Source organism: Citrus clementina, unplaced genomic scaffold (assembly GCF_000493195.1).
Source record: "Citrus clementina cultivar Clemenules unplaced genomic scaffold, Citrus_clementina_v1.0 scaffold_5, whole genome shotgun sequence".
Taxonomy (NCBI): Eukaryota; Viridiplantae; Streptophyta; class Magnoliopsida; order Sapindales; family Rutaceae; genus Citrus; species Citrus x clementina.
Genome location: NW_006262201.1, coordinates 36,152,182 through 36,179,172, shown reverse-complemented (window position 1 = coordinate 36,179,172; position 26,991 = coordinate 36,152,182). Strand labels below are relative to the sequence as shown.

The 26,991-nt window shown below is 36.6% G+C and overlaps 4 protein-coding genes across 9 annotated transcripts; 2 read left to right on the top strand and 2 right to left on the bottom strand.

Annotated features, from left to right (window-relative positions):
• Positions 1–597: 597 nt before the first annotated feature.
• On the bottom strand, positions 598–3,968 carry LOC18040289 (serine/threonine-protein kinase SAPK2). Of its 2 annotated transcripts, XM_024184918.1 has the most exons (10): positions 3,695–3,968; positions 3,517–3,591; positions 2,754–2,855; positions 2,492–2,545; positions 2,315–2,407; positions 2,133–2,225; positions 1,928–2,032; positions 1,728–1,826; positions 1,133–1,429; positions 598–689 (listed from the first exon to the last, which is right to left on the bottom strand). In XM_024184918.1, exons 1-9 carry the CDS (start codon positions 3,812–3,814, stop codon positions 1,154–1,156), a joined length of 1,017 nt encoding a protein of 338 aa, XP_024040686.1. In that variant the 5' UTR covers positions 3,815–3,968; the 3' UTR covers positions 598–689; positions 1,133–1,153. The 2 variants fall into 2 exon arrangements, with proteins under 2 accessions (XP_024040686.1, XP_006433942.1); XM_006433879.2 differs by lacking the exon at positions 598–689 and having other exon boundaries at positions 1,014–1,429; positions 3,695–3,967.
• A 2,146-nt stretch (positions 3,969–6,114) lies between these two features.
• On the top strand, positions 6,115–8,302 carry LOC18040288 (14-3-3-like protein). 2 transcript variants are annotated; one of them, XM_024184951.1, is made up of 4 exons: positions 6,121–6,918; positions 7,196–7,318; positions 7,797–7,913; positions 8,004–8,302. In XM_024184951.1, the coding sequence occupies exons 1-4, from the start codon at positions 6,418–6,420 to the stop codon at positions 8,058–8,060; spliced, it is 798 nt and encodes a 265-aa protein (XP_024040719.1). In that variant the 5' UTR covers positions 6,121–6,417; the 3' UTR covers positions 8,061–8,302. The 2 variants fall into 2 exon arrangements, with proteins under 2 accessions (XP_024040718.1, XP_024040719.1); XM_024184950.1 differs by having other exon boundaries at positions 6,115–6,918; positions 7,797–8,302.
• Positions 8,303–9,398: 1,096 nt separating this feature from the next.
• LOC18042460 (VQ motif-containing protein 9) lies at positions 9,399–12,742 on the bottom strand. Of its 3 annotated transcripts, none has more exons than XM_024184948.1 (3): positions 11,351–12,742; positions 9,748–9,805; positions 9,399–9,666 (listed from the first exon to the last, which is right to left on the bottom strand). In XM_024184948.1, exon 1 carries the CDS (start codon positions 12,279–12,281, stop codon positions 11,352–11,354), a length of 930 nt encoding a protein of 309 aa, XP_024040716.1. In that variant the 5' UTR covers positions 12,282–12,742; the 3' UTR covers positions 9,399–9,666; positions 9,748–9,805; position 11,351. The 3 variants fall into 3 exon arrangements, with proteins under 3 accessions (XP_024040716.1, XP_024040717.1, XP_006433940.1); XM_024184949.1 differs by having other exon boundaries at positions 9,399–9,663; XM_006433877.2 differs by lacking the exon at positions 9,399–9,666 and having other exon boundaries at positions 9,800–9,901.
• Positions 12,743–20,950: 8,208 nt separating this feature from the next.
• LOC18042459 (alcohol dehydrogenase-like 2) lies at positions 20,951–23,915 on the top strand. Of its 2 annotated transcripts, XM_024184947.1 has the most exons (11): positions 20,951–21,011; positions 21,126–21,245; positions 21,375–21,517; positions 21,625–21,671; positions 21,801–22,126; positions 22,239–22,321; positions 22,838–22,913; positions 23,158–23,222; positions 23,340–23,435; positions 23,511–23,672; positions 23,785–23,915. In XM_024184947.1, the coding sequence occupies exons 2-11, from the start codon at positions 21,194–21,196 to the stop codon at positions 23,905–23,907; spliced, it is 1,173 nt and encodes a 390-aa protein (XP_024040715.1). In that variant the 5' UTR covers positions 20,951–21,011; positions 21,126–21,193; the 3' UTR covers positions 23,908–23,915. The 2 variants fall into 2 exon arrangements, with proteins under 2 accessions (XP_024040715.1, XP_006433936.1); XM_006433873.2 differs by lacking the exon at positions 20,951–21,011 and having other exon boundaries at positions 21,073–21,245.
• Positions 23,916–26,991: the final 3,076 nt, after the last annotated feature.

Sequence of the window (26,991 nt, the reverse complement as noted above, 5' to 3'; positions counted from 1 at the left end):
TGGTCTTTGTTATGTCTTCCTTTCCTTGAGTGGTTGGTTACACTTACACATGAACTCTATAAATCATTTGAAAAGAAAATAAGAATTTGAAAGTAACATTATCTAACGCTTAAATTGAGCTACTGTAATAAATCTGTTGGAGCCATTGTCTTGGCGTTCGAATCATCAAGCATGCCACTGAATGTACCCACATGAAGGCAAGCTCAGCTTCTCATTTCCGTGTTTGAATTTTTATACTCTATTTTGCCACAGTACCAATTATCGATCAACAAGGACTTTCAGGTAGGTGATGTAATGTCTGATTGATTCAAATTCCTGTAGCATTTCATGAACTGCACTATGGACTAATTAATTTAATTCTTCAAATTTGCATAAAATTGAAGGCGTACACTTTTCACAGCATGGGTCCACTATTGAGACATTCAAAACATGGCTACTTTATCATTATTGGCTGTGACTATGAAACAATATATTGTATAAATTCTTATATACAAATTCAACAGTAACAGGGCACCCTGCCTCTTATACAAGATAACCCACAGGCCCCTCCACCCCCACAACCCCCCCCGCCCAAAAAAAAAGAAAGAAAATCGGAGGTAAAAAAAGATAAAAGAAAAACCTCTCATACTCTATAGCCCGTTGGATGCAGAAGAACGAAAGTGAGGATAAAAAGCACTCGCTTCTTCAAGCTGTTGATAGCATTTTTGAAGATCGTTATAATAAACAATAATTAGTTTAGCAGGTTTTCGACTTCTTGGTACAATATAAATTATGATGTTAAGATAAGCAAAAAGAAATACTTTCAACCTTCTTTATTCAACAAATGAAAAAGGAAACTGGCCCTAGAAGTATCCATGGAGTCTGAATGAATAATCCTACACGTCAACACATTTAGAAGGTGCTACAATCATATTATATATATATCAGGTCGCTTTATGATATGCTTTTCCCAACAGCATATAATTGTAGTTAAAAAAAAAGAAGATATTATATTAATACCTATACAACACAGGTGATACAGAAAGATCATATATAAATGTGCCAAATGTTAAAACAAAGGATTTGTAATAGAGTAATCACTTAATCATATTCACTAACGAAATTCTGATTCTTGCGATGGTGAAAACAATACCTCTTTATTTATATGCTTTGATCACAATGGGCACACAAAATCGCCACTTGTCTCGGTATCTTCAAGATCAGCATCAGCATCTAAGTCATCAAGTTCCATGCTGCTACCAAGTAAATGTCCCCCGACTCTGGGAGCCTCAAGGGGTTTTGTGGCTTCATGTATTAGGGACAGCACTTCTTCAAGGCTTTGGGATGGGTTATTTACATCATGGCTTTGCCAGCTCCCTCCTTCTGTAAGCTCTATGGGCAAGTTTCTTAAGAACCATGGATGGTTTTTGATTTCTGGAATAGTAATTCTCTGCAAAGAAATAACCAGACTGAAGTTAACAATGCATGTTATCTCAATTGTATGAATGCATCTATATCTCAAATCATAGATACCTACAACAAAAGTGCTAAAATTTGTAGCATGACTAGCAAGTAAACTTTACATAATAAACAACATTAAACTGTGTGTTTGGACTTGCAGATGAAATTATAGTGGTTACGGGACTAGTAAGACATTGCTTTATCCTTCCCCATGCCTGCTGAACTAGCTTATATGTTTAAGTTGGAATCCGCTGGCTACATTTTCAGTTTCACAGACGCTAAATTACCTTTTCGGAATTTGCCACAAAAATCCTAGAAAGTAGATGTTTACACTCCAGGGAAACTCTAACATAATCTGGAAATGAGTAGTGGACACTGAGTATTCGCTGCAATAAGCAATAAATTATTAACAGAAACCTTCAAAAAATAAGAATGAAATGAGAGTGCAACTCAGGAACACCAGTGAACAGTCCATGTAAATACTCACACCGATTGTCTTTCTAAAGTTTTTTGGATCTTCAGGATCTTCAAAAGGATATGCCCCAACTAGCATCACATATAAGGTGACCCCACAAGACCAAACATCTGCAATCTGTTGTTCTTGAGGATTAGAAATAGAGACATCTTTCCATTTGTTAATTAAATCAAATGATCAAGCACCAATAAAATGCGAAAGATAGATGGGATTTTACCTTCCCATCATATTCTTTTTTAGTTAGAACTTCGGGTGCAATGTATGCTGGGGTTCCTACTGTAGATTTTGGTTGAGAATGCAACACAGAAGACTACAAAATAAGACAAGAATAATTAGTGAGTAAACATTATTAATTTTGACTGCTTGACGTGATTCTTTAGCATCAGCAAATATAATTACCTTCGAGTACCCAAAGTCACATATCTTAACACGTGGAGCAGTGCTGCCATCCAAGAGTGTATTCTCAAGCTTGAGATCTCTGTGACAAATTTGCTGCAAAACATAGAACTCTTTAAGTCAGACACTGCAATTTATTGAAAGAAGGACATCTTAATGAAGAAGGATTAAACTTAGTACCATAGAATGGCAATAACTGACTCCTGATATCAGTTGCTGGAAGAAAAACCTTGCCTGATGCAAAAACGAATAAGAGTATAAGAAAATCGTATGAATCAAATTTTAGTTATTAACAAACTCTTAGAAAATATACAATCATAAGCACTCTTTTCAAATGCCACACAGAAAGAATTTAGGATGAAAATTGCTCCGTGAAACAGCCAGGAAACAAAATATTATGTGAAGCAAATATGTCAAATGAATCGTTCTCCTTATGCTTTACCTCATCCTCACTGAATCTGCCAGTATTGCATATCCTCTCAAACAGTTCTCCTCCAGCAGCATATTCCATGACTATGGCTAGATGAGTAGGGGTCAGCAGAACCTACAAAGAGTAGCCTCAAAAATCATATGTAGAATCCTCTTTCCCAAAATGCAATGTACATATTCATTATTACTATTTTGCTATTGAACTAAAACAGATTTTGATAATCACACTAAGTTTGCAATGATTCATACTAATTTGAGCATAGAGGTCTATAAAGTGAAGGGGGTTGTTCAACCTATTGAATTGGTTCTCATCTTGGCTTTCCGATGCTAAAGACAAAAAGTTATGCAGGTATATCCAGTTAAGCATGAAGGTAGATTATCCAATAACAAAGCCCTGAAACTTCAACCCCGTATAATCTAAAAATGAAGGGGAAACATCAAGATAACTAACTTCAAACTGCCATATGCTATTTGGTGTATATATTTAGTAGCATTTTTGGCAAGCTATGTAGCTTCATTTCCATAAAGGTAACTCAAAACAGGCTTGTAGTTTGAAGTTAATTATCAAGAAATAAACGCGCAACAGAATTTGGAAGAGAAAATTTCTATTTTATGGTTAAACAAATATAGCGGGAAACAAGGTCGGGGCAGCTGAACACCCAGAGAGGTTACCTTTGCACATGCAAACAGAACACTGGCTGCTATTGCATGCAGCATCTAAGCACTCAACAGAAGAAAATTAGCATTTTCAGAAATCTAGACATTTAAAACCATACCTCTTTGAATCTGACAATATTAGGATGCTTCAATGATCTGTGGTTCATGATTTCCCTCTGCACATGTTCGTCAATCTGCAAGACCAACAAAACACCTCAATCAACCAAAAACAGAGAGCCAAGAGGAAAAGATGGTAAACCCAGATAGGAAAATTAGTCCAATTCAATATTCCCAAACCTTTTGGCCTCTCTCAATGAACTTAACAGCAAGAAGCTCCCTTGTCCATTTGTCTCTGACAAGCTTGGCTACCCCAAAGTTCCCAGACCCTATGTCCTTCACAATCTCATATCTCTCCATGATTTCCTCTTCTTTGCAAGGCTTGAACTTGAAGGACCAAAAAAAGAAAAAGGCTTCTGAAACTCAAGCCGGTAACAGAGGTCGCGGCTTGCAAGTTACCGTCATCATTAAGTTAAAAAGTCTTGGAAGCAGAAGAAAGTAAAAGATTTAAGATTATTTTGACTGCAGTTACGACATTAGGGAAAGATTTGGCACGTGTAAAGATTGGGGGAGAGAGTCTTACCTAAAGCCTACTTTAAATAGTAAAGAAAACGTTAGTGAAATGACCATCGGTGTGGTAGGTACACAAAAATTCTTCTTCTGCCCGAGACCAACGCAACTAACATTTCTAAATAAATTTATTTATATAGATTACTGATTACAGAAACCGTTTAGTGGGGCTAGTGGGCAGCGGCCAAACGCCAAATTTGAGCGGTAAGATTCGCCATAAAAATAAATAAATAAATAAGATAGATAGCTGCTACTTCATTGACCTGCCACCTGTGAGCAGCACCCTTTATTTTGTTGATTTTTGATTAGGAGTATAAATGTATGATGGACCGACTTTTAAATTGTGAGACAGTTTTTGTTAAGATTATGTAATGAAACAAATTATTAGTCAAAAAGTAGGTTAAGTTTTGGGACATGTCGGAATGTCTTATGATATTTGGGCTATTTCAAAGTTCAAAGTTCAAACCCATAATTACCAACCATTCAAAAAAACAATCATCATCCACAATTACCGTTGCAGCTGTGCTAACCAAAATATGGGCATTTATTTGACATAACAAAACAACCTTGTGGTGTTTTTGATAATTTTTTTTTTGGGGAGAGTTTTATTATTATCATTAGAGCTGTTGATGTTATTCCAAGACTAAATTTTATTGTAGAAAAGAAATATGTAAGTGGGTTAAGGTCAAAGGAAGCAACGCACTAGCAGTCACTCGTTAAGCGTTACCAAAATGTTCGGAATTAATATGCACAGTTGGCTCGGCACCGCAGTGTCCAACCAATGACGCAAAAACAGCCATTTCTCATATAGTTAGTGGCCCGCTCCAAAAGCTCATCTCGATCAGTTTAATATCCAGTGAATGTGGTAATATAATATAAAATTAAGGTTATAAAGTCATCGTAGTTGCATTAGATTATTTCTCCATGCTGGCTGTTTTATATTTCCACAGACAAGTACACTTTGGGCTGGATATTAGCACTGAAAAACTAAACCAAAAAATAAACACAGAAAGAGACTGAAGAGCAATGTTATAAATATATATCAGCCTTTTTTTTTTTTTGGGTTTAATACAAGTAACATTGTACTAATTCACAGCTGTATCTAACTATGATTTAATTAATGGCTACAAATTGATCTTTGGTTTGGAGCAACTGTTCTTGCATGGACAATGTTCATTGTTCTTACCCCCCAAATCCCTCATTCTTTCAACCTATGATTTCCGGCTGTAATCTTCAATTCTACGTCACCATTCATTTTCCTGATTCACTGCTCTTTCATCAAAGCTGAGTTTTCCCCTCCAAAACTAGTCATTCGGACATTTCATCAAATACCCTTGGAAATATATCAAACACTAGAGTTAACAACTTCAATAATCGTAATTCGGAGTTTGGCTTTTAGCTTAGACTACAACAACACTCAAAAGCCAAAGGGTCTGTGAAATGGAAGCTACGTGTTGAAGAAAATTTTACAAATCGTTGGACAATTCGGGCAACTAATCATGTTGTGTTCCGTGGCACCGACGTATTCATGCATTCCACGCCCCCCAAAACCAAAAATAAAATAAGAAAGCGGACATTTTTTTTCTCGAAATGCTCCACAATTTGTCGAACTGGCCCCTTGGCCGTTGTATATTCTATAAAATTCAACATTTTCTGCTTCGTCTTTCATATAACCCACCCAGTCAGCATTTCGACAAACAAACGGCTCATCTTAATCAAGTCATAATCTAAATTTCTAGACTGTACATGTACATGTGCATGGCTCACGGCATTTAACATAGTTGTTCTGTGTTTCCAGTCACTTCGATTTAACCAAGTGGATAAACTTCAAACCAAAGCTGGTGAAAACAACTTAATAGCTTATCCGTGTGCCATAATAGTGGTGACGTCAGAGGTAGATTTACGAAATTATCCATTGTCTTGGTATAAAAAAAAAAAAAAAAAAAAAAAAACAGACGTGACCATTCTCCCTCGGAGCCAGCCCGCTTTCAAGTGGGCAGCCCAAACGAACAGACCCACCTGCCTTTCAAAATTTAAATTTAAAGAAAGAACAGAAAATGAATTATATTAATGAAAGCAAAAAGGGGTAAAAGCCAACTTTTAAGCCTGCCTTGCCAGAATCAAAATCCCCGTGTATGCCAGCTTGATTGGAACTACTTTTACCTGGCCATCACTCTCAGGAATCCAACGGCCCACAATCAATCTCCCCCGTTTCTCTCTCTTCATCAACGCGATCATCGCTTCCCCTTTCCCCTCCCATTCCAACAGTCCCAACTCCACCCCCAAAAATTAATCCCCCCTCTCTCCCCCAATTTCAAAACAAACTCTCTCTCCCTCAGATCTATTCATTCAAACGACAACCACATCAACCAAAAAAAAAAAAAAAAAGACAAATGGCCGCCGCAGCCACACCCACGCCTTCGCCTCGCGAGGAGAACGTCTACATGGCGAAGCTCGCTGAGCAAGCCGAGCGCTACGAGGAAATGGTCGAGTTCATGGAAAAAGTCTCCGCCTCCGTCGAGAGCAGCGAGGAACTCACCGTTGAGGAACGCAACCTCCTCTCCGTCGCTTACAAGAACGTCATCGGCGCCCGCCGTGCCAGCTGGCGCATTATTTCCTCCATCGAACAGAAAGAGGAGAGCCGCGGCAACGAGGACCACGTCTCCACGATCCGAGATTACCGCTCCAAGATCGAGACCGAGCTTTCCTCGATCTGCGACGGCATCTTGAAGCTTCTTGACTCCCGCCTCATTCCTTGCGCTTCTTCTGGTGACTCCAAGGTTTTCTATTTGAAGATGAAGGGAGATTATCACAGGTACTTGGCTGAGTTCAAGACCGGAGCCGAGCGTAAGGAAGCCGCCGAGAGTACCCTCACTGCTTATAAAGCCGCTCAGGTTATCTATCATCTCCTTCTGAAATCTCGAGCAATTTTTTTTTTGACTTTGTTATATTTATTGCTTTCAAGTCCCCCCCCCCCTTGTAGATTGATATTATTTTCTAATTAATGCATTTTTTTAATATAGTTTAGATTCAATAGCTACCTTTATTAGCTGTTTAGTAGATGTAGTTTAGATATGGAATTTAATCTTTCTTTGAGGATATTGCTCTGGCTTTTCCTGTGTATGATATAATTTTGGTGGTGGTATATTCATTTTATGTTGCTTGTTGCAGGATATTGCAAATGCAGAATTGGCTCCGACTCATCCCATCCGTTTAGGACTGGCTCTGAACTTCTCTGTGTTTTACTATGAGATCCTGAACTCTCCTGATCGTGCTTGCAATTTGGCCAAGCAGGTATGCAAACCTGAACCGAAACTAATTGTTCCTGGTTTGCATTAATTAATAGGTAGCTGCATCGTGCATGCCTTGGATGGATAACCTAAAAGCGTTAGCAGAAAGAACCTCGGCTCTTTAGCTTTGCGGTATAATGCACATTGTTTGTTTATTGAAGCATGGGACACAAAAGATGTTTCGCAACTGCAACTGGCTTATAGCTTTCCTAGTAAATTGTTAGATACTACACTCAAAAATAGTTATAAGTGTAAGAAGAATGGCAAGTTGATTTTATTGTATTTGGTTCATTAATGAATACTCTTTTAGTTATTGAATTCTGATCTTTGTACTGTTTGCGGATATTAAAATTCTTACCAGATATAGCCTTTGTTTAATAAGTTCTAGCATTCTCTACAAAGCAATTAAATAGTGTATGATTTACTGTTTTCAAATTAATAAGTTTGCTTGCTTTGTTGTGTTCTGTTGTTGCATTTACCAGGCTTTTGACGAGGCAATTGCTGAGTTGGATACCCTGGGTGAGGAGTCCTACAAGGATAGCACTTTGATCATGCAACTTCTTCGTGACAACCTCACTCTGTGGACCTCCGACATGCAGGTCCTATATTCAGTCTGTTTTTCCACTCACTTTTGTACGTTTAGAAATGATGTTTGTTTTGATGTTGAACAATTTCTGGTTTTTGATCAGGATGATGGAGCAGACGAGATTAAAGAAGCGGCCAAGCCTGAAAGCGAACAACAGTGAGAATTCAGATGGGATTGAACTTTCTCCACTGTTTTTAAAGGGAGAAGATGTTTGTTGCTAGTTTTCCTGCTTTTGAATATTTAGGCATTCTTCTCTTGGTTATTGAATTATGAATGTACTAAGTTTTCTTTTTTCTTTTCTCCTTTTTTTTTTTTGCCCCTTCTATTCTGTGTTTTGAATGCTCCACTATTTTTCTTTTTCATGAAGATATCGAAATCTTATATCTATGTTGTGCATGTTAACTTTTTGGTTCTTGTTTACTTGAGATCAGTGCTCCCTGAGAGTGTTAGGGAATTGGCATTTGCATCATCTGTATCTGTAGTCTGTACATGCACGTATGATTGGTCTTCAGTTTAATAGCTGGTGAATCAACTTGGCTGACTTTTTTTAGATACTGATTGCATACTGTTTTTGTTTGTGTTTTTAGGCTAGTTTTTGTAAGTTTAGTTGCAACTTTCTTGTAATCTTACTTCATGGGTATGGAATGCTGTAAACTCTGGTGTATGGAATTGAATTCCATTGGCACATTACAAAATACAAATTCTTCAGTTGTTGGTAAGGTGGGACCACATGGAGTGGCATGAATTCTTATTTTGACCAATTCTTATATGGGAATGGAGAGTGGAGAAGTCTTTCTAATTAATTTAATAATAAGAGTTCGTAGTTGGCTTTGCTTTTTGGCCGTTGTTTTCTTTCGGTCATTCCAGGGCGGATCCTCCAAGGTTGTGTCCTTGGGTTCTAGTGCGTCATCCATGATGCAACAAGTATCATCTAAAGAAAGTGATGCGGTGGGTTTTTTCAGTTTTCCTGCAAGTGATCCTTCTTTCATATCCTCATGCTTCAGCATGAATTCAAGGGTGGTTCAACGCCATCGATTCTATTTTCCACCATTCCCAGAGCTGGCATGCGCGAGTTGCTTGATGGAAAATTATACATCTTGATTGAAAATAGCCGAGAACAAGATGGAAATATTTTATTGTCAACTTGTTCTCAGTAAGTTGTTTGTTATTGTCGTTTTTCGCTCACCCGAACACCCTTCATTGTCCATCATCTGCCACATTTTTCTTTCAAAGAATGTTTTTGCGGCTGTTTCAATTGCATCAATTTTCACATATTATGAATTGAAGATTTTTTCTCAACTTTAAATATAAGCAATTAAAATGCCTATTCACTTAAGAAGACATGTTTCAAATTTTTTATCCCAAATATGATTCCAAATGATAGCATTCATCATTTAATTAGTTAGATAATACATCAATTTACTTAGATTTTATAAAGAATTACAAATCAATTAATAAATACCTCATCATTTGAGATAGTTATTTTAAATAAAAAATTTAAAATATCTTATCATTGCTCTTAACGTAAGCATCCCATGGAACTTTTGTGATAGACTTGAAAAGAGATAATCTAAAACGAGCGGAACAGCATTCTTGCAAAAATCAACGGCTCATATGATTGATTTTGTAGAACTGGCTAGAACGGCCATTCCAAAGGAATGCTCATTTTCCCGAAATGCAGTTATGCATGACCATTAAGCAGCGTTCCCTATTGGTTCACCACAATAGGTGCCACAGCCCGATAATGGTTTAACCAATTCTATCTGCTACAAAAGAAAATTTTGATTTATGATGCTTGCGTCTTCGAGGTAAAATTTAATTAAGAGAAATCGGTTCCAAACACTTACATGCATCCCCTAGTCAGCAGGCACAACCACTTTTCAGAGCAAGAGCTTCATCGGGCAACTGGCATGGAAAATTCTTGTGATTAAAGCAGATAATAGCCCCAATTGAAACCCATGTTTCACTTCAAAGGAAGTATCAATCAAACAATCAATACTCCTACAATCAAGAAGTTTAATCATTTGGCCGTATTAAGTTGAACCATTCAATTGATTAATTCTCTATATGAACTTCAAAATTAGACCACTGTTGTCAAAACTCAACATGGTAAAGTTAACTTTTACTTCAAACACCCAATCATCTAATTAGAAAATGGTCTGCCGACTCTTCTTCACCACCACAAATAAAAAATCCCATCAAAAGGACTTTTCATGGAAGTTGCAATATGATATAGTAGGTGAAGCATATGTCAAACACTACATGAAGCGCTAAATGTAAGTCATATGACTCCTACGCTCAATCATACACTTGCACAGACCTCATCATCAATCAACAGACCTCTAATATTAATTCTTAAGCCTAAATTCAATGAATCTTATAGCCACACTAATGACAAACTGCAAATGAAGAGTGATAGAATAACATATATGGAGGATTTGCAGCCACAAAAACACCTTATAATAATACACAAATCACCCCACAAAGAACTCTAAAAGAGGGGAAAAAGGTCAGAGCCTTCTAGCCCACCAAGAGTATGAATATTTGAAATTAGCAACAAATAAACCACCTAAAAGAAATGAGTAAACCTACTCAATGCATATTCCATTCGATAGACTAGAACATTGAAAACAGCAGGGAACTCCAGATCATTATTCCACAGAGAAAGCGACAGCTAAAATAGAAATTGAAGCAAGTAGCAAGTAGCAAGTATATGTCATACTGCCACACACTCGCAACTTCATATAGCCCACCCAAAAACGGATGACAAGGATACCCTTCAAAGCATCTCTTAAAAACCTGTCAGAAAGACTTCTCCCAAACATAGTTCACAGAAACAATTCACTCGGGAACCATTGCCCCACATTACTTTGTGCGCATTCTTAGATTTACATTTTGAAGATACTAAAATGAGCAAAGTTGCTAGCATGGATCAGATATCCAAGACCTAGTTGGTACATCAATTCATCAGACTACAAGTACTCCCACTATAGATAGGAAAAATTTCCCACATGAAAGTGATCATATCAAAGTGCAAAGAAATCCATGAATTCACAGCCCAAAAATGCATCACAAAAGTCGAAAACTAACTCAAATTTATAATAGAGTAATTGTTTCTAAAATTTTACACTGCTGGAGTAAAAAAGAGAAAAAAAGGGAAAAAAAACAAGAAGAAGATATCCCTTGTAATTTGTGATGGCAGTAACGGAAGTCTATTCTTCTTTTCCCACACCTTTCATTTGATTGAGAGCAACATTTACAAAACAAACCCTAACTAACCAGTGCCCGACTATATTTGTTCCCAATCCAACAACTAGTAATCAAATATTTTAATTCTAAACCCCCTAACCCCAGAACAAATGTACAAACACAAAAAGTAGGTAACAATTTTAATACCCTGAAGCCCCAAGAAACGACAACGTTCTATCTAATTATTTTTGTTTTGCTTACCTCAAAGGCCTCTCCATCTGGGGCTGGGCACAGGCACCGTCGGCGAGAGCGGAAAATTTAATTGACCCGACGTCGGTGAAAACAGCAAACTCGGAGAGAGTAAAGGGTACGGTGAGCGAGGTGAATTCAAGCAACCGAACGGCAGTGGTGACGATGGAAATGGAAACTGCGACTGCGATTGCGGCTCCGGCATTTGCTGTTGTGACGACGATGGTGGGGGCATGACTCCCTGCCCATTAGCGTTGTTCCATCGAGGCGAAACAAGCGGTGCCAGCGGAGAGAATCCCGAAAATTGCGTCTTGGAGTTCGGATCAGCAGCTGAGATCGAGCTCTGAAGGTACCGCATGTAGGCCGAAACAGGAGACTCGGCCGCCGCGTGTACAGCCGGTAAAGGCGGGAGTGGAGAGAGAGGCGCTGCTGGCCGTTGGATGAAGCTGTTGTTGCTGACAGCGGAGGCGGAAGCGGAAGGATTAAGAGAAGGAGGAGGAGCGGGGGCGGCGCACGATAGCATGGGAGGGGGGCGGTTGCTAACGTGAGCAAGGGGAGGAGGGCGGATGCGCTGGAGACGAGAGCTGGGAGGCTTGGGCTGGTGAATAGGAGGAGGCGCGGAGAAGCGCTCGTGAGCCGGCGAACCGGTCAGCTTCTGGACCACATCTCGGAAGTCGTTCTTGTTGATATTGTAGACCGGCGGCTGCTGGAGGTTCTGCTGAGGCGGCGGCTGACTCTGGTGGTCAAAAGCGTTAGATTTCTTGATGATTGGATTTGAAGATGTAGCTGAGGAGGAGGAAGAGGAGGAGGGTTTGGAGATCTTGTGAGAAAGCTTGTTGAGCTGCTTGAGGTATTGATCTCTGTTACTGTTGGAGATCACCTGGCTGCTGTTACTACTGGTGGTGGTAGATTCGCCACCACCTGAATGGCAGCTCTTATCCATTAAACAAAAGAAAACAAGCAAAAAGACCAAACAAGGCTACGCTCTCGCTCTCTCTCAATCTTTCTCGATCTAAAACCTATGCAGCAAATCCTGCAGCTACGTATATTTGTCTGACGGATCGCTAGCTCAGCTGGGGCTAAAGTAAAGTCGGCGAGTAGAGAGACTCGGGGACGAGACTGCTAATAAATTGTGCTTTTATAATTAATTTAATATTAATTATTGAGGTGAAGAGCTATGAAGACTGTAACAGTGATGATGTGCCCTGGTCTTGACTCCTCATATAGTATTAGTTTTTCTAGATAGATAGATAGATAAAAGAAAGAATATGGCTGTGAGTGTTTTGGAATTTTCAATTTCTGATATAAAATAATAAATTCAGTCGATGATGCTCAAAAGAAGAGAAAAGACAATACATGACCCGTAAAAGAAGGCACGCACTTCGCGCGCGCTCTCTCTCTCTCTCTCTCTCACACCTTCCCTCTTTCTCATCTCAATTCTCATTCTTATCAAACTATTTTAACTGGTGATGTGGCACTGTACGTGTCTACGTCAACCTTGTTTTGTCTGTTTTCGAAGAATTACTGTTGGTAAGTAAGTCTTACTTATTACCACATGATTTGAAGTTTTAACTCTCCTTAATTGGTGTAATTAATTAATTTCTAATTTCCAATTTCCAACCCAGATAATAACTGTACTATTCTCGAAAATTTCAAGTTGGTCAAACTGGCGTTTAAGGTACACTTTGAAAGCACACCCAGAGCCACAAGTTGAATGAAATTTGGCCTCATCATATCCATTTCAACGTGGTTTTCTTTTTTTTGTGCTCTCTACTCTCCTTTAGTCGCAAGGCAAGGCTGCCAAAAGGTTTTTGTCTTGCTTATCATCAGCTGCTCCATCCTTTTATTTATTTATTTATTTATTTTTACATTTTTTTCATCTTCCCCGGTCCCAGAGACTCCAACTTTCTCAGCTCTCCATGTATTATTATCTGCTTTTCCTTTTCTCTTTATTTCTCTCTTCCTTTTTTCCCCCCCTAAAAGAATTATCTGAATCAAAGATTTACAGTAACTTTTAAATTTGTTAATCATAGATGGCAATAATTTTGCTGTTAATTAAAACTTAAAAGCACAATGGAAGTTTCTAAGAGCACAATAATCTGGCGTGTTACTATTTCGGTCAAAAGAAAAAAAAAAGGAAAAACCGCAAAAGACTGTAATTGGCAAGCTCAGCTCAGCGTCAGCTGTTGTTGCCCGTTAACAACATCACTTAATTATTCCACTCAGCAGCTTGTACGAAATGGGTGACAAGAATCAACGCAGCAATTATCATGTTGTGGGTCACTTTTTTAACTTTAAAAACAAAAAAAAAAAAACAGGCCATGGATCCATCATCAACTTTTCCTTTTCCTACGTCTTCCTCTCTCTCTCTCTCTCTCTCTCTCTTTAATATTTTATATAAATCTGTTGAATAAAGGCAATTAGATTGCAAGTCCCGGGGTTCTGCTAGGAAGCATGTCGTAGTCTTTTCTTAAAAAGCATTTCAAGCCTTGAATGGTTCATGGTTGAATGGTAAAAGAGGCGTTACCACACTTACCTCATTGATTTTGACAATGGTCCTTCCAATTTGAAATTGAAGGTGTTTGTTACGTTGAAATTTCGGTTTTGATGAGTTGCCATCGTTGTAACTTACCGTCTAATTAAATATAATTCATAAGATGTGGTTATTATGGTCACCTTCTAATTTGATTACATTGTAAGTTTACTTTATACGAGCTTTAAATATTGTGCAATGTTAAATTCGCCTCAGTCTAAACTCGTTCACTCAGGTCTAATATATATATATATATATATATATATATAAAACATCAAGGAAAAAACTGATGAAAATAATTTGACGCTCAAGCAGTTTGGATTGCTAAGAAAATGAGGGAAAATTGTGGGCAGGTTTTATTTTAAGTAAAGGCCCCGAAATAGTGTTTGCAGGCGCTATTTATAAACCATTTAGTTTTGGTGAGAGATCTAACCTGCGTCGTCCATGCCCATGCCCATAAGAAGGTATAGATTTTTCCACGTTGCGTGTTATGTGCATTTTTAAGCGTAACACTAAACGCGCCCCTTGTGAGCAGTCAGTCCGCTGTTGCGCTCTTCATTCCAGAGTTTGTTGTGGTCTTCTATTTGTGTAATTGCCAAAGGCTTTGACTGAGTTGGACTTGCACATTTTGGAGCCTTCTTTACATTTTATAATCGACGTTTATTATGGCGTAGGTGGTGGGAAATACTGCACCTACATAGACTACATAAATCCGAGAAAAAATGTTATTTTGACCCCCCAAAAAATGGGTTACAAAAATTGAACAAAAAATATTTAAAGGCTAAAATGTCCTGACGAAAAAAGTAAGTTAATTTTCACTTTATTTTAAACAATTAAATTTAACTAACTTAATTTTTAGTTTCCTTTAAAAAACTAAATTTAACTCTAATTTTGAGTTGGGGGGGGGGGGGGGGCGCTCAAAGTTTATATAACTATAACTATAAGAAAATACTCATGTCAACAAGATCGATCGATATACAAATAATGTATTACATTTGACAACCAATTAAATAATTATATGCTCACAACTATTTAGGGAGGAAGTGTGTTCACTTGACAAAACTTTTCCAATTGATATCTTCTTTTAACAATGATGTGTACACAAATAAAGTATGATTGAATTAATCTCAATTAGGTCACGATCTACCACTACCGTAGGTAAAACTGTATAAAAGAAAATCTTTCGCAAATTTAGATGCATATAGAGACATATACCTTCTAATGTAGTGGAAACTTGATAGAGATAATGAAAAATAAAGCTTTAAAGTTGATAAACAATTGGTGAATATGTACTCAAACTCAATCGACCGACATGTAGTTTCGAGGAAAAATGTTCATATGCATTGTTGTTTGCTATATTGCTAAAGCTAACCGACATTTATGTTAATGTCGTACAAAGCCATTAAGTCAGTCATATGCATAACGTGTGCTGTCGTTTTGGTGTTACTGAAGCGCACACATGGGAGTCGCGCATTTGGCAATTATGGCTGTTACTTAAGCGCACACATGAGAGTCGCGCATTTGGCAATTCATAAAAATGATAACATTTCATGAAGTTGAGATAAATTCTCTTTATACATAATCTTTAATAAAATATAGATTAATTTATTGATGAGTAGAATTATTAGTACCTTCAGTGATCTTATAAAATTCCTCATTCTTGTAACTATAACAAAGTATAAAATATAAATTTAACTAAATGATTAAACCCCTATGTTTTCCATCTCACAAAACTTTTTTTTTTAGACACGCCCACACAATTTAAAAAGTTGCAGAGGATGATTCGACACAAGTACAAGAAGAATCTTGCAACGAATTAACTCCTGCATTTATTTTGTTGCCTCCATATCAAAACAATATTGGTTTTTATTATGCCTCAAAGTTTGAGAAGATTGAGAAACAAATCGTGAAAAACTGAGAGATAAAGAGAAATGTTGATGGAATGTTATGGCACAAATACAAAGTGAAGCGAAAGTGGTGGGTAGCAAGAATTATATGGAACAAAAAGCAAAAATTTTGTATTGATCAATTAACAAAACTGTTATCACCAATAAATCTACAGATTATGGTGGGTAGCAAGACTACATGGGCGGGGGGAAAAAAGCGTTTTATAGAATATTTTGGAATGAGAAAAATTGTTGTGTAAAAGAATTGACATTTTTCGAATTAAGGTGAGCTCTAGTAGCAATAAAAGATTTTTCAATATCATTTAATGGAGTGAGTTTAGAGAAGATTTTAAAGGGATCGTTTGGGGTATAAAAACATAGCCAACAAATATCGGAGTCACAAAGATAACATGGAGAATCGAGGAGGCATTAATCTAGTCGCATATGCAAGAGACCATAATCAGCAAGCCTGATCCTACGATGTTGGTTAAATCCCTAGGCTGTAGAGCTCCCACCTGGGAGAGAGTTCATCCTACGATGTTGGTTAAATCCCCAGGCTGTAGAGCTCCCACCTGAGAGAGAGTTCATAATATTTGAGCATGTCTTGTTGTAACATTTAAGCATAATCGGACGTTATAACTATAGCTCAATAAATACACGGGAATAGATACATTAACTCGTAGATTCTAAGTGTTGCATTCAATTTAATAACGGTTGCACATTTAAGAACAACCGACACTTGCAATTTTCTATAGGAACCTAAGAAAATCTTGAAAAAAAGTGATCTTTTTTGGTCGTTGGGAGAAATAAGAAAAGTCCAATAAAAATACTCAAATCACAAGTGCGTGTGAGATATTATTTTTTAAAAAAAATAAAAACTCAATTGCTGACTTGAAAGTCGGATGATTTTTGCTAAAAAAAAATCCGGCTCCCTTGCTAGTTTTTTGTTGTTACAAATCAAAGAAAATATCAATATAATTCAAATAACACTACAGCAGCAAGTGACAACGTCCCATCAAAATAACTTAAAGCATTGACGAGACAATTTGATTGCCATCATCAGCTCGAATGGATTTCTACGTATAAGAGTCAACTCATTATTAATGGCGTCGTCTTTATCTTTGGGAACGTATTTAATGGGCTGGTAGTGAAGCATGCTTAAAAAATCGCTTTCCTAAGGTTGTGGACTATTCAACTTCTCTTAATGGGTCAGTTTCGGACCAAACGCGCTGTGTAATCAGGCATAACCAAGCTGGTTATGGAGAGAGAGGACCTAAATGAGTTATTAATTATTATTATTATTTGGGTATGTCCCGCTACCGATCTCAAATCTTTTGCGCAGGCAATTCGTTTGTCGTAACGCAAGTTCTGTGAAATGAAGGCATATAAAATTTTCGACGAAGGTATGATGACTGCACAATCGATTAAATTCATATAATATTCTTGAAAACTAAAGGAAAAGAATGATTGCTAATTTGGATATATTTAATCTATAGACCCAGAATAGTTATCGAAAATGAATTGGGATTATGGGCCCCAGACGTATCATTCAATAAAGAGATATCGAGCTTATAAGGGATCGGCTACAAAAGTAAAAATAGACTAAAAGATAATTGAGGATGTCGAGTGAGTTGTCCCATTAACACCATTTAAATATCGTCTTTAAACCCCCTTTCTCCAAATACCCCCGCGCACTAATTTTAACAATATACTATCTGCATTATTAGGATTTTTTTAACCCCTTAAAATATACTTTTAGCACCTTTTTTAATTTTTTATTATTAAAACGTTTATGAAGTAATTTACTATTATTGATAATATAGATACTTAATTGTTTTTTTTTTCTTCACTCTTACAACCATACGTTAAATCCAAAATTTCTTTTAAGTTAAACATATTTTCATCATAAACAAATATTATGGTAAAATGGAAAACTGGTACATTATTGGACTTCGAGATTAAAAAAGATGATAAGTTTCAAAATTTCTCAAATACTTTTGCACATTTGCTGGCAAATGAATAAATTACATTCAAACAATAATAATTAAGAAAACAACCATAAAACACATGTTGAAAAAATAGCATATCTATATGTTATTTTGAGGGCACATTTTGAGTGGGTTCTACTTAGCGAAAGTAATAAATCTTGTGATGTTCGGATTCTATTCCGTTAATACTTCAAAAGTGTAATTTTACTTTCTCAAAATGGTGCTTGGGTGAATGAGAAATTGTCTCTCAAAGTTTACCCTTGAAGTTGAAATTTGAAAGGAAATGAGGCTTATCCCACATGTGAAAAAGAAGCCAAGGGAATAGTGTTTATATATAAACACTTAACCATGCATGAACAAAACTTTTAAGAATAGAAGTTCTCTCCACACGCGCGTGCATAGGGGGGTGCGAATCCATGATCGATTTGGTTGAACTCGTGTGCGTACGCGAATGTCAGCCCAAAAACACCCAAGCTTGCACATATTGAATTCCGAAATTCAATTCTTGTACCACATGAGTATAAAAATGCACCATTCTCTTTTATTTTTTTAAAAACACACTGAAACCAGCACACAGAGCACTTGCAATTTTTCTTTCATCCTTCATTTTTTCGTCTTGTTTTCTGGTCGAGTTTGCCGCTGTCGTGGTTCGCCGGAATTACATGTCGGTGCTTGACGGGAAATTCGTACCCGTTGTATTATGAGAAGTAGTTACCAGCAGACCTAAAACACTTCAGTAGGTGATAAATCTATTTTAAGGAAACTGAGCTGCAGGCCTCGGGTTTTTATTTTCTGTTTCAATTTTCTTTTCCCTTCTATATTTCCAGTTCTTCATTCGTGATTCCTAGTTGCTGTATTACGTTGTTGTTGCCTATTGCGTTAAATTGTTATCTCACTGTGTTTATTTTTATTTACAACAAAATCCTGCAAAAACCTTTACTCCAATTGCTCTTAGAATGGCAATGAAGTGAGATAGGGGTGAGGAGGCATACACTATCCTGCACTCTATTAAAAAATTTCGCTCCTCATTTGTCACCTTATTTCTCAATAAATTTAGTAGAGTAGTGATAGGAAATCGCCATGTGGGGGATGATTTTTCAATTCCTATTTTATTCATCATTTACTTAATTTATAGTAGGTATAGATACACTATTTTTTAGTAAATTAAAAATTTAAATTTAAATAAAATCATCACCAAATTATTTTAATTATTAAGAAAATTCTGAATATATATCAAAACTGCAAAATGTTTGGATAAATAATGACTAAAAAAATAAAATTGTATAGCGATGTTTCAAACCCTTCTTTTTTTAATAGTTTCTTCTTCTCTTTATCATATACATACATGAATTGTCCCCAACAACAATTCACACACACGCACACAAAAAACGTCGTAATAGTGTCAATAAATAATTAATGTTTATTAAAAGATTATTTTAGTTTAGCCATAGTTTCGCGTGGGATTGGACATTCTAAAAGGCTCTACATTTTCTTGATACAAATTTGGTTGAAAATTTTTGGCAGCTAAAGTTGGTGGGGGTATGAAGAAAATTACTCAAAATTTGCTTGCGGAATCTGTGTGTCGTTAAGATGTTGAACATTTGATTCAACAGTTTGTCTTTAAGCAAGCTCTAGTTGAACCGGGTACTGGAGGAGGCTTTGTCGTAAGGGATCTAGCTACGTTACAGATTGTGTAACAAACAGATCTTGAAAAGACAAGTAAAGAAATTAGAGTTTGCCACACGTACGAAGCGTATTGAAAATGAAAATCCCCATCTTCGTTTTCGACATGGTAAAACTATTTTAACTGTTCCTCTACATAATCTTTATATCAAAATATTAGTATTTATTTAATTAGTTAAATAAATAATTTTATTTTAATAACCAATTATTTAATGGGATTAGTAATTATGATGTAGAAAATTATATAATTAAGACATATAGCTCTCATTAATTGGTGTTTACTTAATTTTATAAATCAATTTATTCTTTACTTTCATTTTTTTTCTCATAAATGAGTAATAAAAATTTTTTTCGGTGAAATATACATTTTTATAGTGTAGTCTCAAATAATTTCATTGGTAACTATGAGATAACTTATTCTACGAATTTGAAATAAAATATTATCATCAAACAATTAGCTCATGACCAATTACCAATTCAAATGTGGGACTAGAATAGTAATAACATAATTTAGTCCAATTCGCCCTTATCTTTTCTCTCAAACATAGCTAAAATGTATTGTATTAAAATGTATTGTATTATATATCAAGATTAGAATATATGCCCTATCTATCATATCCAAAGGCGTGACCTAACAAGAAAAAATAATAATAATAAAATTATGGTTAATTGTATTAATTGTTATGTGTAAGACATTTACTTTAATGTGTCTCACAGAAGGTAACACTATTGTTATAAGAAAAAAGAATAAAAGAGCTATAGTTAATTTTTCATTATTAAAAGAAATTCTTCCATTTTTTTAAAAATCTAGAGTGGTGGGCAAACCTCAAATCAATATTTTAATCTCATGTATTTTCTATGATTTTAACTCGAGTGGTCAGTTAAATAAAGACCACGAAGACATGCGTGAGATATTTGCAATGTTTAATGCATCAGCCATAATAATATTATTGTTATTAACAGTACAAGGGGTTAATATTTTCAGCAAATTAACAGTAAGACAATTCCATTACCTTTATATCCCAACATTACATTTTCTTGTGAGGATAACTCATGTATAGGAATTGTTATTAACTCTTGTACATATGAAATAATTATTTCATTATAAACAATCATTCTTCAACACAAACTTATGCTTACAGTGGACAATCTTTCGGGACAAAGACATTTTGACATCTTCATTAATAGCCTTAACAATTTCCTGTGGGAATTTTTCAAACATAATTTTGGGTGTGAAAAGTTTGTGCATAATTCCAAATTTTTGCAGCATTTCTGTGGCTAATCAAAAAATAGTCCACAAGTAGTGTGGAGAAAGAGATAGGAAGAAAAGAAGTAAGTTGATTTCTTTTTATAAAACCTTTTCATGCGGTGGCACTTTTATTTTGACAATCGATTCCCACCGTTGGATTTCTATCTTCAAATCGAACAGTTCAGCTCAGTTGGCTGTTACTAACAATATCTGCAACGTAGCTAGATCCGTAAGTGAGTGTTGGTTTTGTTGACGAAGAGTCGAAGAGTTTGATTAAATAAATTGCAGAGTTGTACTTTCGAAAGATACGATAAGATATGATTCTGTTGGCTGGGTATTTATTCTATTTTATTTTACTTTAAGTCATTGTTATTATTTTTTCAATTTCATTTTAATAGAGATAAACATGATGCGCGATGACATGATTCTCACTTTAATCATTGAGCAGACCACAAAACTGAATTGCAAGGGCTGTCCAACCCTTCATTGCATCTGAAATAACAAACCTGCAACATCATGAATAACAAATCTGCATCGCCAAAGGCTGGAAAAGTTATAAGATGCAAAGGTTCTTCTACTATTTCTCCATAACTAAATCCTAGTTGTGTTTCATGATTATTCATTCATGCAGTAATTTTTTATGTCGACCACTTGATTGCTGTGTCATGTGTGTGCATATATATATATATATATATAGCTGCAATCTGCAGAATCCCAGGGAAGCCATTAGTGATAGAGGAAATTGAAGTGGAACCACCTAAAGCTTGGGAGATTCGGATCAAGATTCTATGCACATCCCTCTGCCACAGTGATGTTACTTTCTGGAAATCATCAACTGATGTAATCGAATTTAAATCCCTCAACTCTCAATATAAGATTTTCTTGCAAAAACGAACCTTAATTTGTCTGTCCATTTGATCACACCATGACCGTTATATTTTTTTCAGCTACCTAAATTACCTCTGCCCGTGATTTTCGGACACGAAGCCGTCGGGTAATTCAACCGACCAACCCAGTGACACTCTTTTTTTTAAAAAAAAAAAAAATTAAAGTTCATTTGCTTAGCTCTGTTGACTTGACTAATAATTAATGATGGTATATATTTATTTGAACAAATTAAAAGGGTTGTGGAGAGCGTGGGAGAGTATGTGGAAGAAGTGAAAGAAAGAGATTTGGTATTGCCAATATTTCATAGGGACTGTGGAGAATGCAGAGACTGCAAGTCTTCAAAGAGCAATACTTGCTCCAAATTTGGCCGCGGGTATCGCCCGAACATGCCGAGGGATGGAACAAGCAGGTTCAGGGAGCTCAAGGGAGACGTTATACATCATTTCCTTAACATATCCAGCTTCACCGAGTATAGTGTTGTGGATATTACCCATGTTGTCAAGATTACTCCACATATCCCACTCGGTATCGCCTGCCTTCTCAGCTGCGGGGTGTCAACCGGTAAGTACAATTTTCTTTAATCTTTCAGAAACTTTTTTTTTAATTAAAAAAATTCTGCTTAAATTTTTATTTTGGTAGCAAAGACACTAAAATATTCCCGTGTGGAAGACAGGCGTAGGAGCTGCGTGGAAGGTGGCCGGGGTTGAAGTAGGGTCCACAGTGGCAATATTTGGGCTTGGAGCTGTTGGCCTTGCGGTAATTTTAACCTCACATGTCAATTAAAATTTGGAGATTGTTATATTAGGATTACGTAGCAGCCGTTAATGAAAATTCAACGGTCGTAAAAATATAAAATAATAAAATTATATCATTTTCATGACTGTTGAATTTTATTCAATGACTTCTATATAATCATGAATGTTACATGATTACATAACATAACAAAAATCTTAAAATTTATTTAAAATTAACTCAGCGCATCGATACTCACATTTTATAATTAGTGTACAACAACAATCACACATTTGTTTTTTTTTTTTAATTAATTTAAACCTTTATTTTAAAAAAATATTTTCAATATTGTGCACAAGAGATTCCAACGTCTAATCACAAAATGGAAAAGAGAACTGATTTACCATTGAACTAGGATGATTCTCCTTTTAGCCGCAAATTAATGATGCAACCAATATATATAATACTTCTCTTTTCAAGTTTTTAATTAATCCCAACTCCCAAGTGATTTTGGCAATTTTTCTTGATGCACACACACAGGTTGCAGAGGGAGCAAGATTAAACAGAGCCTCGAAGATTATAGGTGTTGATATAAATCCTGAAAAATTTGAGATAGGTAGGTTGATTTCAAACGTCAGTTCTATGATAGAGAAAAGATAGTTGTTAAATTACATAATTATATAATATATATCAACCTAACAGTTGCTACTAGTAACATAAAAGTATAAACAATAAAAACTACATGTGTGTTACTAATAGTAAACTGTTGAGTTAATATATGTTACAACTTAACGAGCTCCAAAAGGTAAACCAGTTCTTAAAACAGATTCCCCGCTTTTTTTTTTCTTTTATAATGGCAGGGAAAAAATTCGGAATCACTGACTTTATAAACCCTGCAACATGTGGTGACAAAACAGTCAGCCAGGTTAATCTCTAGCTAGGAGCTAGTCTCTAGTATTATATATACGTATTTATTATTTGATTACGTTCAAGAAATAAATGAATACAACGAAAATGAGAGCGGCTTATGGGTTGCGGGCAGGTGATAAAGGAAATGACAGATGGGGGAGCAGACTATTGCTTCGAGTGCATTGGCTTAACGTCCGTAATGAATGATGCTTTCAACAGCAGCCGAGAGGTAATGCAAAACACGTACGCTCATATTGTCTTGTTCTTGGTCTTGAAATTCATAAATTTACAATTATGAGATCAGGGCTGGGGCAAGACGGTGATACTAGGAGTGGAGATGCATGGCTCCCCAATTTCTTTGAATTCCATCGAGATTCTTAAAGGCAGAAGCGTTTGTGGCACATATTTCGGAGGGCTGAAGCCCAGATCTGACATTGCTACTCTCGCCCAGAAGTACCTAGACAAGGTTCATTTACGTTCATCCTTTCATCTCTGTGATCCTAATTCTGATTCGGCTGGCCTTTTGGTATTCTTGTGAAACCTGGTGATACATTAACTGTGGTTGATTTAATTTGTAGGAGCTCAATCTGGGCGAGTTTATAACACACGAAGTGAGCTTCCACGATATTAACAAAGCTTTCGACTTGCTCCTCGAAGGAAAAAGTCTGCGTTGCATCATCTGGATGGATAAATTGATATAGGACAGCAAGTATTCTTCTTATATGGTACACTTTATTGAAATAATCAAGTTTGGAAATAAATTTCATAACGTGTTTAGTTAATTTGAATTAAGAGACAATTACTTCTAAAATAATTTGTTACACATAATTGGTAAATTAGTCCTAAAGTGTTGGGCATAAGTAGAATTTCCATTAAGATAAACCATTAAGGTCATGTTTGCGGCTGATTTTGGGTCAATGAATAAAAAACCACAAAACCAAACCAAGAATAATAAATTTGTTTTTGTTGGGGAACGGGGTGCCTCGCTTGTTCGGCGCGTGGAGGTTGTTTAGGCTTTTTGTGGAGTGAATGAGGATTGAGATGACGGTGGATATGGAGGGGGTCTGACTTCAGGTGCGGGGGGCTGGTTAAACTCGTCTTAAACCTGCGAAACAACCAAAAAAGAGGTCAGAGGTGGAGTCAGGGGTGGTCGGCGACCACACTATGACGCTCAAGTCAAAGTTGGGTTATCTTAGGTTAGAGAGCTTGCAAGCTCTCGGTAATGGAGGTATTGAGGTTGAAGAAACCTTAGTTTTTGGAGGTGTGTTAACATAATTGATAAAAATTAAACCTGAGTATTTATATGGTGTGCCCCGATCGCCGTGCCACCTGGCGCTATTTTAGTGGTGTTCCTTGCTGTCATGTTAGGAATATTCTTATTTTCATGTGTATGGCGACTTAGGCATTTTAAAAAAATAATTAGAGAGCAAGTTTGTGGCGTATTCACGTGCTAGGCGTAGTGGAGTGGTCCTGCGTACCTTTGCAATTATGTTGTAATTTTGAAGGCGTAGCAGGAAAAGTTAGTGGTCCCAATTGTCATAATATCAAACTTTTGGCGAATTCGCTAGCGTGACAGGCAGCTGTCTCCTCTTTTGTAGCACGAGATTTCCTCACTGATTCCTTATTTTTTGACACGTATTCAACCGATCTTTTTTAGAACATTTTTCCTAACCTTCTTGCCCTTGCTCAGTGTACCCCGGATACCGAGTTTTGTGGGGTAGGTCGGGTACCAAACTAATGGTGTAGGTTGAGTACCCCGGGTACCAAACTAATGGTGTAGGTTGAGTACCTCAGGTACCGAATTTATAATGTAGTATAGGTCGGGGTATCTCGAGTACCGAATTTTATGGGGTAGGTTGGGTACCCCGGAGGATAACTAATAATTGCATAACCTTTGCATTGATAGGTGGCGCTTCATTTTCAATACTTTATTTATCTTCAAACAACATCTCCTTCATTTCTTTGTGGTGAATGTAATTGAGGCAAAAGAAACTCATAGAAGAATTGTGAACGGCATGTGGCGATGTTCAGCTCTTCCTCTCACAGGATTGGATAAAAAGAGGTACCTTGTCTACCACCCTTTGGTTGACTATGTGAATTCCCAACATAAGAGAATATCTTAACATTTTTTATCTTCTTTCTTTCTCCTTTATTATTATTATTTTTCGTTTTAGCCCAATGAACGAAGGCTCCTTGAATGGCTCGGTACCACTTCTTCAATGAGGTGTACTCGACCTCCTTACTTTTTGGGGTGTGAACTAGTTCATCCAAAAACTCAAATATTACTTCCTCTCTTACTCAGTAAAAGTTCTTGTGTAGATGGATCAAGCTGAAAAATAGCGGCTCCAGGGGTACACTGGGAACCCCAAAAAGAAAGATGGACTCCCTCTTCTCTATGTCTTATAAATAGCTATCAAATTTGGATAAGTTAAAGAGGGCGAAGCTGATTGATTAAAATTTTTCATCTGCTTATGGGGACGAACCACCAAGCATGTGTAGAGGGTGATGTAGGGGTACCCCACCATCACCCATATTTTATTTTCTGGTAATTGGCAAATATAATTCACTCCGGTGAGTACTTCAATGCCTTTCTTGACCATCTGAGAACCAGTTCGTCAGTTACCCCAAGGTGCCAATGCTCATTTCCTAGCAACTTTTAGAGTAGCCCAGGTGCACAAAAAAAAAGATGTGCTTCCACCCCGTGAAATGAAGCTCTTTAGAGTGAACAATATTTTGAATGGAAGCTTTAATGAAGCTTTTGGGGAGAAGACCCGCATGGCAAAAGACTCTGAGGAGCTTTAAGCTAAGCTTGAGGATTTAGTATCTCAACAGAAGAGCATGGTTGATAATGATTTTGAGTGCATTTTAATCGAGGAATAGAGTGCTGATCGGGGGCTAATGGTGCAAAAAATAAAGAAGCATGAAGGCAATTAAAGATAGCAAGGCTTCTCGCATATCTCGATCTGAAAGCCACGAAGATCAGCTGGGGTACCTCAGCCAAAGTCGCTATCGGGTATCTTTAATATCAGTGCTTGCACTTTTGCTGCTTTTGGCACTTTTGTTAATCCCTCTATCCTAAGGGATGAAGGTGAAGATTGTTGTGCAAATTTTAATGTACTCGCAAGCGCACGAATCTATTGTAGTATAGATCTATGGTGACGAGTGTCGATCCCACGAGGAGGTGGATTTTAATTGTGTATAGAATTAATTTTGTAAATGGGTGGTTAGATTTATGGTGGAAATGATTTGAAATATGCAAAAACTTAAATTAAAATGGCAAGAATAAATTCTAAAATTGGAATTGAAATGGCGAGAATAAATTGAAGAGAAAATCTATTAAATTGACGTACTTGGGTATTCGGATCCGTATCAACATGCATCATGGGCTAAATAATCCGTATTAATGCCAATTAAATCATGAGGGGGGAATCCACACCTCATGAACCACGCTCTAATCAATATGGTGCTAAGGGCTTATCGTGCCAAATAATAATAACCTTGTACTAGGGGGCCGGTGAAACCAAGGCGGTACTAGACAAGAATATTATTATTTGTCGACGAGAAGTCAAAACATCCACAAAAACTAGAGGGGAAGAGAAAATAAATTTACCAAATTAAGCCCATGACACATGTTGAGACTTCACCTTCAACCCAAGCTTGAACGGAAATTAGCTACTCATAATTGAACTAGGGGCAAAATGGGAATTTATTAAAATACGAAGAAAATACAAGATGGAGAGGGAATTACAGAAAATGGATCCCAAAAATGAATTCAGAGATATCAA